The 12,619-nt window shown below is 47.6% G+C and overlaps 1 protein-coding gene across 4 annotated transcripts in view; it reads left to right on the forward strand.

The window, feature by feature from the left end:
* Positions 1-12,619, forward strand: part of LOC142568055 (uncharacterized) — a 403,528-nt gene that overhangs the window by 28,531 nt on the left and 362,378 nt on the right. For all 4 annotated transcript variants that reach the window (XM_075678140.1, XM_075678141.1, XM_075678138.1 and 1 more), the window contains one exon: positions 5,491-5,635. In XM_075678140.1, the coding sequence (XP_075534255.1) occupies positions 5,491-5,635 (145 nt within the window). The remainder of the gene's footprint in view (positions 1-5,490; positions 5,636-12,619) is intronic.

Raw genomic sequence — 12,619 nt, forward strand, 5'->3', positions numbered from 1 at the left:
AATTTTTGTTGACTGATCGTTGAGAAAATGTTGCGATAAATCTAGATGAGAAGCTTTGTAAATCTCGGTTAATGGCATTATAGTCTGCTCTTTTGTAGTCAAATATTCGTTTTGTTGTTAGATTACGTGTACATGAAGGTGTGCGAACTGTAAATTCTAATAACGAGTGGTCACTGAACCCATCAGTGATTGAAATGGTGCTAACTCTATTAGGTGCTGTTGTTAGAACAAGGTCTAAGACGTTAGTAATGCGCGTTGGTTGGAAGACTAGTTGCTCAAAAGAAAAATCAAGGATGAGCTGGACAAAGTCATTAGATGCACGCGAATTGCCTCTTAAGTTAGGCCAATCTATGTCCGGGAAATTAAAATCGCCAAGAATGAATATATCAGCTTTAGGGAATTTAGAACGAACAGCAGTAAGGTTCTCACGCAAGTTAGAAACGAAGTTATCAGTGCTGTCAGGAGGCCTGTAACACACTCCGTAAAGTGACTTTGATAGTGTCGATGTTATACAAACCCACACTATCTCAATAGCGGAGGGTATCGGTACTATAAACGAAGTGATGTGCTTCTTTATTGCCAGCAAGACACCACCTCCCCTTCGATTATGTCTGTCTCGGCGATAAATGACATAGTCCTCCGTATCAGGAAAAACTTCGCTGTCATTCACGCCGTCACAGAGCCAAGTTTCCGTTAGTGCCATAATATCACAGTTACTATTTTCCAAGTACGATACGATTTCGGTGCATTTAGAAATTATACTACGAATGTTAGTAAATGATAAAGCTAGGTACGAAGGCTCGATGTGTGTATGTTGAGCAGCAGAGGGGTTGTCAGACGCGCATGTTATCGGGTTAACTTCTAGCTATCGCGAAATCGGTACCACAGTATCGGACAGCGAGTCATACCTGTAAGTAGTGTTATCTACTCGCAGTTTGTCGAGGGTTAACTTCAACGGTACGGCCTTGGTTTTCGCGAAGGCAATGAGCTTGCATCGAGCGATGCGTGTTTGAAGGGAAAAATCTTCGCGAACAGCGAATTCCGTGCCTTTGAATTTATAGCCATTTTCTATTATGTTTTCTTTATCTTTAAAAAACGTAAATTTAGCAATTATTGGCCTGTTCTTCTCTCTGTTGAACTGGCCAAGGCGGTGTGCGCGTTCTATTTTGGTGGGTTCGATGGTGATGCCAAGGTGTTCACTGCACAAGTTGATAACTTTAGATTCAGATGATGGCCATGATTCGTTTCGATCATCAGAGATGCCAAAGAAGAGTAAATTACACCGCCGAAGTCTGTTTTCGGCATCCTCGCAACGCATCTCTATTGTTTTAAGCTGCCTCGAGATAGCATGGCATTCTTCAGGAGACTCGGGCGACCTATTGCCAAAAGTTTTAATCGATTCGAGATCACCCTCAACAGTCTGAAGCCTAACGGATATCTGTTTCAGTTGGCCGTCGACAGATGCCTGCCAACTTTTAAGGGCTCGCAGGTCATTTCGAATTTCTTCTTGACCGGTTTCGATACGTCGCAACGATTCCAAAATGGTAGCTAGGTCAACGGGACCAGGATTTGATTCGACGTCTCCAGAAAGAAGTAAGCGAACCCGACATATGAACAAGCACAACAAGTTCTTACAGCGTTTGATAGCAAGTGCCCCAGCGAGCTGCCACGACACCACAAAAAGACAGCGATTGCTGCTCTTCAGGCAAGAACAACCATTCAGGTAACTAACCTGGAACAGAAGCATCGGTGAATGCTCCATGTCTAAAACGATGTCGTGCCCCAGCCGGGCGGCGCCGAATGATTGCTTATAAGCTGCGTATCCCGTGCTGATAGTGCCGGCATGTCGTCTTGATATTCCTGGTTGCCAGCAGCAGGCCGGAATGAATCCCAACTTTGGCGATGGCGGGCATTCCACGGAGCGGTTAGTTGCTGGCGTGCTGACTGCTTCCTGAGTAGTACATGATGCGGTAGACAACGGCAGGGCCAGCAGAAGTAGGTGCACCTGGAACAGAAGCATCGGTGAATGCTCCATGTCTAAAACGATGTCGTGCCCCAGCCGGGCGGCGCCGAATGATTGCTTATAAGCTGCGTATCCCGTGCTGATAGTGCCGGCATGTCGTCTTGATATTCCTGGTTGCCAGCAGCAGGCCGGAATGAATCCCAACTTTGGCGATGGCGGGCATTCCACGGAGCGGTTAGTTGCTGGCGTGCTGACTGCTTCCTGAGTAGTACATGATGCGGTAGACAACGGCAGGGCCAGCAGAAGTAGGTGCACCTGGAACAGAAGCATCGGTGAATGCTCCATGTCTAAAACGATGTCGTGCCCCAGCCGGGCGGCGCCGAATGATTGCTTATAAGCTGCGTATCCCGTGCTGATAGTGCCGGCATGTCGTCTTGATATTCCTGGTTGCCAGCAGCAGGCCGGAATGAATCCCAACTTTGGCGATGGCGGGCATTCCACGGAGCGGTTAGTTGCTGGCGTGCTGACTGCTTCCTGAGTAGTACATGATGCGGTAGACAACGGCAGGGCCAGCAGAAGTAGGTGCACCTGGAACAGAAGCATCGGTGAATGCTCCATGTCTAAACGATGTCGTGCCCCAGCCGGGCGGCGCCGAATGATTGCTTATAAGCTGCGTATCCCGTGCTGATAGTGCCGGCATGTCGTCTTGATATTCCTGGTTGCCAGCAGCAGGCCGGAATGAATCCCAACTTTGGCGATGGCGGGCATTCCACGGAGCGGTTAGTTGCTGGCGTGCTGACTGCTTCCTGAGTAGTACATGATGCGGTAGACAACGGCAGGGCCAGCAGAAGTAGGTGCACCTGGAACAGAAGCATCGGTGAATGCTCCATGTCTAAAACGATGTCGTGCCCCAGCCGGGCGGCGCCGAATGATTGCTTATAAGCTGCGTATCCCGTGCTGATAGTGCCGGCATGTCGTCTTGATATTCCTGGTTGCCAGCAGCAGGCCGGAATGAATCCCAACTTTGGCGATGGCGGGCATTCCACGGAGCGGTTAGTTGCTGGCGTGCTGACTGCTTCCTGAGTAGTACATGATGCGGTAGACAACGGCAGGGCCAGCAGAAGTAGGTGCACCTGGAACAGAAGCATCGGTGAATGCTCCATGTCTAAAACGATGTCGTGCCCCAGCCGGGCGGCGCCGAATGATTGCTTATAAGCTGCGTATCCCGTGCTGATAGTGCCGGCATGTCGTCTTGATATTCCTGGTTGCCAGCAGCAGGCCGGAATGAATCCCAACTTTGGCGATGGCGGGCATTCCACGGAGCGGTTAGTTGCTGGCGTGCTGACTGCTTCCTGAGTAGTACATGATGCGGTAGACAACGGCAGGGCCAGCAGAAGTAGGTGCACCTGGAACAGAAGCATCGGTGAATGCTCCATGTCTAAACGATGTCGTGACGATGAAGCGTTACCTTGAACTCTGTAGTTACCAAAGATTCAACCTAGCAAGTATGGAGAACTTTCATTGAACATTTATTTTATGGACAAAACATGAAAACATGTTGAATTCGATGTTGTGCTGACATATAGTACCTATATGACATAGGACATTGTCACGAGCTCTTGCAACAGAGTTCAGAAAAAGCGTGAATGACTATGGAGACAGAAGGAAGGGAAAGGACTTTTGGCTGGCTGTCTCTGTCCTGTTCCCAGAGAACGCCAACCATCCCGAGTCATCTGCCGTGTATCTTTTAAGTAAATGCCTCATGCATAACAATACATAACCTAATGGCTGAACCTCTCAAGAAAGAGAAGCTGCGCTTCCTTTTCTCTGCTAATCACCAACCTTATCCATCAAGCGAAAAAAAAAAAAAAAAATTCAGAGTTCTTATGTCCCCAAAACTGCACAGTCGGTTATGGGGGACGCTGACGTTCAGGGCTCCAGATCTCTTTTGGTCAACTGGGTTTCTTTAACATGAACCTAGGTTCATTTGCCAGAGTGTTTTTGCATTTTGTCGCCTTCAGAATGGGGCCGTGTGCTCTTACTCTTCACTGTCCTTTTACGTAGTGCCTTGCAAGCTCCATTGTAAAGTTACAAGCTAGTAGCAGCTTAGGGCTCCCATTGAATGCTGCCCATACTAGTGCTTTGAGATATACAAGCTTGACCTGTCTCTTTTAATAAGCTTATGATCATGCAGTGATAGAGCCTTGCACAAGTTCATATTTTTCTACGTGTGTCATTAATGTCTAATATTTTAGCGTACAGTTAGTTCCACCCTGAGTGCACCGTTGTGTTTCATTTGTCATTTCTTTTCCCTTTCTTGTCAGGATCACTGTGGCATTAGTATAGCAATGTACAGTACAGTTAAACCTTGTTATTTCTAAAAATGGGATAATTTGGACTCGCCTTCTGGTCCTGGCAGGCGTATTCATTATTTAATGCAATAACTCTAGATTCGTACGTATTTGGCCGCACATCGGTTAATTCGGAGAGTGTGCCTTCGGGGAGTGTCACAAAAAAGCAAAGACGGCTAACGTCCAACCGAAACGAAGCCACAGCGTACGCATTGCCATGGTCATCAGCGAAAATTGTATATGAATTCATCCCTATTTGTGCTTTTAAAGCCTTTATTTTTGCGTTTGATGCCATGCATAATAATGCATTGGCCGCATGCCTTCATAAATGCGTAGTCGCCATCCATGATCGTGTTGATAACGGCCACGGCAAACATAGTTTCGTTTCAACACAAAGCAAAGCTGTCAAGGATGAAGTGCACTGGCTATGTTGCTTTGGATGGACAATCTGTTGGTGATCAGCTCACTGGCATAAAAATAATCGGGATGTGCCCACAGCAATGAAAACAATGTTTCAGATGAAGGCTCGCGCCGCAGCCGCACTGCGAAGGAAGTTGCGAGACCTTTGCCGCTGTGAGCGCTAATCAGATGAGATCATGAAAATTGCAGCTTCTGCATTGCTTTTGTGCAAAATAGAAACAGGATTTGCATATTCATTCATTAAATAAGCGTTGAGATAGTAAGGATTTGTTTATTGTTTTCTTGATACCCTCAATAATTTAAATTAGGTTAATTCTGACATTTTTTTCGGTTTCATGAAATCTGAATTAGCAATGTTTTACTGTATGCCATTTTCCCCCTACTTTCTTTATTACCTGGTATAGCTGCCAGGAATGTGCACTTTGATATACATACCTTCTGTTCTATAAGCCTGTGCAAAGTGAAAAAAATTTAACTTGAGTCTCCCACTACGATGTGCCTCTAATCAGATTGTGATTTTGGCATGTAAAATGCCAGAATTTAATTTTTTTAGGATTGCAGTCCAGCCCCATGATATAATGAATGCAGATACTATAACAAAGTATAAAACATGACTAAGTAGATCTAAAGCTTTTGCTGGTGTTACTCATGTTTTGCTGAGATTCGCCAGATGTGATGTGACTTAATAACAAGGTTTACTTGTGCTTCAATGTAAACAGTAAATAATAAGTACTCCATATCGTGCTTGTTCGCCAGGTATGTGCTGTGGGTGGAGCAGCACCATGTGACGGGTGGACATGGTGTCAACCTGCGGCAGCTGCTTGAGCAGGCCATTGTGCAGTTCAAGACAAACACCGAGCTCTTCAACGACGAACGCTACGTTGACATTTGGATACGCTATGTGGGTGCTCCTCTGGGATCATTTTGTAACCGCTTCATTATCAGCTCTTTTATTTACAGTTGGATTCTTTTGCTTTGTTTTCATGAGAGGCAGTGTTTAACTGGTATTGTTTGCATTCAATAGTATTAGCATACTTTGCTGTTGGTTTGATTTTATGATGGAAGATAGGAAGGGGGACACATTAACATGTATGGTAAGTGGCTGAGTTTATCCCTTGCTGCTTTTGCCATCAGGTTTCATTTGTACTTTTTTTTTTTTGTGATGGCACATGTGGCCTTCAGATGAAGTGAACTGCATTGGATTGTGCTCATGCTTGAGTTGAACGTTGCTTGTTATTTCTCTTTGGTGGTTGGAACCGAGATCACACACAGACCATGTTGATGACCCTAGGGGTAATGTTTGGGTTCACAGGCCATAAGTTTCAATCATCGCAAGTGCCGTCCATGCACCTTGTTGTCAGAACAAAGACAGCCCATGTGCAGGCACAAATTTTCTGAATGCCCACTATGCGAGCCAAATTGGTCAGCATGTACTTTGGATTTATACTGTTTGGGTAAGGTTTAGCTAGAAAAAAATTTTGCTTCTGAAGTCGACCGTCATCAGTTGAAGTCACAGCTACTAGATCACCATTCACAGCTTCAAGGAGAAGGATCAAACTCTGCACTGATGCAGGTGACTGCTGTGTAATTGCTATACTGCAAGGACAAGTGATGGAATGTGGATCCGCTCAATTGCATGGAGTCAAGCGAGTGCTATATAGCCAGTGTGGAAAATTTTGCGCACACTAAACGAAGACAAGAAAAGGACACAACGACCAGCATAGTACTGACAGCTGAGCTTTGTTCCTAGAACATCTCGTATATACACCCTCAAGAACCATCTCATGATCACTGTGCATGAGCAACAGAGCATCCATTCCACATAACATTCAGAAACGCAGCATAATTGACACACTATCTTCTATTGTTGAGCAAGTTAATTTCGCTGTCATTCAAAGTGATAGACGAATGGCTAACACATGCTCCTTGCAGTCTTGATATGTGCCAAGCTTCTACAATTTCTCTCGTTGCCCGATTAGGATTAACATGCAAAATAGCAGTTTGGTAAAAAAATGACTTACATGGGCTCAATGAGCATTGAGTGCAGTGCATTGCAAAATGTGTGTAGCGCCTTCCACTCAAGCTGGCCAGGCATTCCCTTAAGGGGGGACGCGGGCCTCAATATAGCAAAAAATAATAAAAAATTTCAGAAACCCGATTTCTAAGTCTTTATAGTCCAAATTATGCTCTGGCAAAATATAGCTGAATTCCGTCAACAAATGCTAAAAAACAATAATTTTAAAGCATGGGAAGACTAAAATTAACACCCAAATTTGGAAATTTGGCCTGACTTCAAGCCACTGTACCTCCGCACGACGACAACCGATTGGCGCCATTTTGGTCTTGTTACAAAGCTGCTTCCTAGCGTTTGAATTTGGCGCGCTTCAAGCCAACCTACAGCATGTAGAGCTGCTGCAGTCGGCACCTTTTGAAAAGTCGCGAGGAGGACGCTGATTGGGTGTAGTGCGCGCGATGTCACCACGCAGAGAGATGAAATTCTTATAGGAGGGGATAAAAATGTGGGGTGAAGTGCAGCAAAGTAATATCGCGCGGAGAAGTGCAGCCCTCCGATTGGCGATGACACGCGCCTCCTCTCCTGGCCTCCCCGGCGCAGCCAGGCCTCATAGTTTGAAGTGTCTGCTACTGCTCGCTCTGCCATCCTAGATGCGCGTTTCCCTTTGTTGTCGCGAGCTTTTTCTTGTTGCCGTGGGTTTACCCGCGTTGCAGAATTTGTTTTGTTTCACGTGCTTCGATGGCCCGCGATGCCTGTTTAAAGTAAGCTCGCAGAAAGCGTGCAGCAAAAAGAAATGCGTTTGGACGAAGAACATCGCCTCGGTGAAAATCGAAACTTTGGTGGTGCTGCCGGCTGTTTCTTCTGCGGTCAGTACGGCTGGGCCATGTTCAACAACGTTGACTTCGGTGCCATCACTAGCTCATTTGCCCCGCTTGATGCTGCAGGAGCAAGCTCGTGCACTGAGTGCATTAACAATGACGTGCCCGGGCTAAGTTTGCGCACGGAGCGCATGGACACTGTGCTTTACACTGAGGAGGAGTGTGCAGAGCGCGAAGAACATGAAAAAAAATGTGAAATCTTCCTTGGCAGAGATTTCGGCAACTTCGTGAAAGTTCAACCTGGTGAGTGACGACAACGATTGCGGAATGGAATTAGTCATCGTTGACACGAAAGCGATGCAAAAATTTTTTGCTACTGCTATGTGTACCAAGTTCGGAACGGTCAGTCTATAGTTCTCTAAGTGCAGCAAAAGCCACTACGACCTGGCAGTAAAGCTGGCGCTCGTGTGCTCTGGTTGTGACTTCGCCAAGCGCCATTTTTCGTTACGAGTCGATGGCCCATTCGCGATCACGCCTTTTGAGATAAACGTAAGGGCCGTGAAAGGTATCCAGAGCATAGGAAAGGGAGTGACTGCGCTTGCAGACTTCTGTGCCACCCTGAACCTCTCCCACTGTGACCTTCATCATAAAACCTTCAGGGGACATATGGACACCATGGTGGTAGCTTGCCAAGTAGCTGCTACAGCCACAGAAATGGAAAGTGTAGAGGTGGTGAAGACCCTCTACAAGGACTTCCTCAGTCCGGTTGGGAATGTTGACATTATTTTTGACGGCACGTGGAAGACTCGTGGACACAAATCAAACATTGCTGTTGGGTGCATCATTCAACTGTACATGAGCCTGGTGTTAGACCACGTTGTGTTGTCTAGGTACTGCCGTGACTGCCCGGGAGCAGCTGACCCAAGTGATGATGGCTGTGGTGACTAGGCAGTCAACCACAAGTGCCTAAAAAATATAGACTGCAATGCCAGACGTATGGAGGTTGAGGCCGCCCTGATTCTGTTCAGGCGCTCTCTAGAAAAGAATGGGCTGTGCTACACAATCACCCTTTCAGATGGCGAAAGCTGCACATTCCATGCTTCGAAAGAAAAGGGTGTATATGGATGTATTGACATAGAGAAAAAAGGACTGCATCGACCATGTTCACAAGAGAATGGGGACTGCTTTTTGCACCTTGCAGAAGAAAAAGAAAGCGCAAGGGGAGTCTCTTGGGGTGGGAAGGGAAGGCTCACCCAAGACAAGGTCAAGAAAATCGCAGCATATTATGGATACGCTCTGAGGAGCCACAAGCATGACCTCCCAGCCATGCAGAAGGCAGTGAATACCACGCTGTTCCATATGACATCCACAGGAGGTGATGCCCCAGACCACAGTCACTGTCCAGAAGGTTCCAGTTCATGATGCTTTTATAACCGTGCACATGCCAGCCTTGAAAAGCCACCACCCCACAAAAGTTCACTGCCAGTCTCTGTCCATACTTCTCTGGAGCCACCCCGCAGGGGCGTCTGTGTCAGCAGGCGTTTGGTGTGTTGCGACACCACGTACCCGAGCACACGAAGGTTGGCCCCTCCCGCATGTAGCCGTGCGCAGCCTAGCCGTGTCCGGGGAAAGGGGGATCCTGGGGGTTGAGCCGATGCCGGGTGTTTGGACCTTTAAGGCCCCTCGGCGGAGGCAACACACCTCTTTGGCCTCTGCTTCACGTAGACGGCACCCCCGGACTGACCCACCCGGGGGAAATCGGCAGTCGCCTTTTCCTGTCCTCCTCTCCAATCTTCGTCTTTCTCTCTCGCCTTTTTCATCTTTCCTGTCTTCTCATCACTTCTCCTCACTTCCTAGTTTCCCGGCGGCAAGGGTTAACCTTGTGTAGCTAGCCAGCCTTGGTTATGCTGTATTTGGTTATAGCAGCGATGTACGGCTGGCGTTGGCAGGGTTTCTCTAGAAGGAACTCCTGTCACGTCCCCCTGTTGGGCTCCATGGTGGGTGGTCGGCATCGCGGCCGAAAACCCTACTGTACTTATGGAAAATGCTTTTCCTAAACTCCCTGATCGCCCTCGCAAACGAGGGCGCACCAAAGATCGCTGTTTTTCGGACGACAAGTCCAGAACTTTCCTAGATATCATGTGATTCACTCAGAAAACCCAGACAAACTAGTGCGTAACATTTCACCGTTCCTTGTTTCGAAGTCTTTGGAAGTTTTTGGAACAAGATATAAGGCGTCAAGAAGGACAAGTGGTGATCTTCTCTTGGAGCTCCACGATAAGAAGCAGTACGAGAAACTGCCGAAACTTGTCTCATTTGGGGAGACCCAAATAACAGTAACTCCGCACCGTACCATGAACACCACCCGCGGCGTTGTCTCGGACGATGACATGCTAGAGCACACTGAAAATGAACACTTGGAGGGCTTCAGTGAACAGAATGTAATAAATGTTAAGCGAATTAAGATGAGGCGAGATGGTAAAGAGATCGAGACTAAACACCTGATACTCACTTTCGGTTCAAGTGTCCTCCCCGAGTCCATGGAGGCCGGTTATATCAAACTTCGTGTCAGGCCATACGTGCCCAATCCTCTTAGATGCTTTAAGTGCCAAAGGTTCGGCCACAGTTCACAGAACTGTCGAGGCCGGCTGACATGTGCCAAGTGCAGTGACAAAGAACATTCTTCCGAAACGTGCCAGAACACTCCACATTGTGTCAACTGTGAGGGCGAGCATCTCGCGGTCCTGCCCGTCCTGGAAAAGAGAAAAAGAGATTGTGATAGTCAGAGTCAAAGAAAAGATATCTTTCAAAGAGGCACGTAGGCGGGTGTCATACCTGTCTAAGAGCAGCTTTGCCGATGTGGCGCGTAAGGAGGCAGCGTCACAACGGCCTCCGGCGGCTGTCCGACCCACAGGCAGTGAGTCGGCAGTTACGCCATCTGCCGCCGCGGCGGTTGCAGCTAGCGCTGCTCCGTCAACACAGCAGAGGGGACCATCGACCCCGAAGATGGGCGCTGCTGAGGCTGCCCCAACATCCCCGGCCCCCTCCAGCGCTGGCAACAGCCGGCGCAGCCAAATCCCGCAGGGTGCCCCATCGACCTCCGGGCTGGTGGGTGCAGGGGTCTTGTCCTCCAAGGCAGGACTCTCTCTGGTAACTTCTTGCTCGCAAGAGCACGTGTCCGGCGCCTCAAGAGGCAATGGACACTACACTTGTCCTCAAGGCGCACCAAACTCCTAAGGAGCTGCGAGGCTCCCTCGAACGCTCCAGAAAAGGCAGAACCCCCGTTACAGAGCCTCGAAAGAGCTCTGTAACCTAAGGCATCACCTCCCTTTCCGTACACACAGCACTTATTTACTTTCAACATGGATACACAAATCATTCAATGGAATGTTGGAGGTCTTCTTAGGAACTTTGATGATGTGCAAGAGATTATAGACAAACACAATCCAAAAGTGCTGTGTCTACAGGAAACACACCTAAAATCACAACACACAAACTTTCTCCGACAGCATGTTACTTTTCGCAAAGATCGCGATGATGCAATCGCATCATCGGGAGGTGTTGCAATTGTAATCCAAAAGAGCATAGCATGTCAACATTTACAGCTACGAACGGCCTTATGAGAACAAAGAAAAACTGCGCAAAAAAAGGACAAAACAGAGAAAGAACCACACAACACAGGCGCAGATTAACAACTGATTTAATGCTCCAATGCCACCTTCCTACAAACAACAGAACGCATGCGCACCAACCGCAAAGACCAATGCCGCTATCATGTAGTCAAGCCTAGAAACGCCAACTCCTTGCGGTACAAATGTATGGAAGCCTCGCTAACACATTTATCCGGTCCTAATCTCGCGATTTCTAAAGCTTCGATTGCTTCACGCTCTTTCTTATCACTTGCGCGTCCGACAATCTTAGTCCTGCCGAAAAGTGGAGTACAACCATTGCCGTCATGCCTGCAGGTCTTGCAATGCTTAGGAAGATGCTGTCCTCTAGAATCATCTAGTGAATTGGCATGTTCTAATAATCTAATATTAATGCAGCGGCTTGTTTGTCCAACGTACACGTTGCCACAACTCAGCGGAATCTCATAGATGGCATTCGCTCTACAAGGCACAAACTTTTTCCTGTGGTTAGTGCTTCACTCGATTTTCTTTTTCCTATCAGGTCTAGCTAAATTGCACAGACTGGACAGCTTACAAGGTGCCGAAAAGAGAACCTGTATGCCGAATTTACCCGCGACCCTCTTCAGGCCGTGCGAGACCCTGTGGACATAGGGCATAACTTCATACTTCCTCCTCTCCTGTGGATCCGCCCCACGAGGCTTTGAACTTGGTCGGAAGGACTTCAACAGGGACTCGGCAACAGCCCGAAGAAGGGCCAACGGAAAACCGGCCGACCGAAGGCGATCAGCTTGGGCATCAAAACTAGACTGAACCTTGTGTGGACAGGACTTCACTAACGAATCCCTGAGGCACGTTGACGCAATCCCCCTCTTGACCAGCTTCGAATGGCTCGAGTTGAAGGGTAGAAGTGCTTTTTTCGACCTAGGCATGTACGCCCAGCAGAGGTGGTCAGGATCGTTAAAAAATAATTTTAAGTCTAAGAATTGCAAGCAAGAGTTTTCAGGAAGTTCAGTAGTAAAATTAAAACTGGCAAAAGCAGACTTAAAGGATGCTAAAACCTCCGATGCCATCTGTGTCAAGTTATCGTTGTAGTCTAAATTTAAAAGAATTAAAAAATCAACGTATCGGAACACACAAACGATGCGGTCGTCAGAAAGTACCCGCGCTAGCGAGCGGTCAAGTTCGGCTAAAAGGATCTCAGACAAAACAGGGGCTACACACGACCCGATGCAGATGCCGCGTTTTTGCACATAAATTTTATCCTGAAGACTCACAATGGTTGAAGAAAGATATGCCTTAAGCAACTCTAGAAAACCTTCCACAGAAATACCACACGCATTCTGGAAAGACACAGCACCGGATTGTTCAATACAGTTCCGGACTGCGCAGAACAGGTCTTCGTGGGGAAGGGAATAGAACAGCTC

Source organism: Dermacentor variabilis, unplaced genomic scaffold, assembly GCF_050947875.1.
Source record: "Dermacentor variabilis isolate Ectoservices unplaced genomic scaffold, ASM5094787v1 scaffold_16, whole genome shotgun sequence".
Classification (NCBI taxonomy): domain Eukaryota; kingdom Metazoa; phylum Arthropoda; class Arachnida; order Ixodida; family Ixodidae; genus Dermacentor; species Dermacentor variabilis.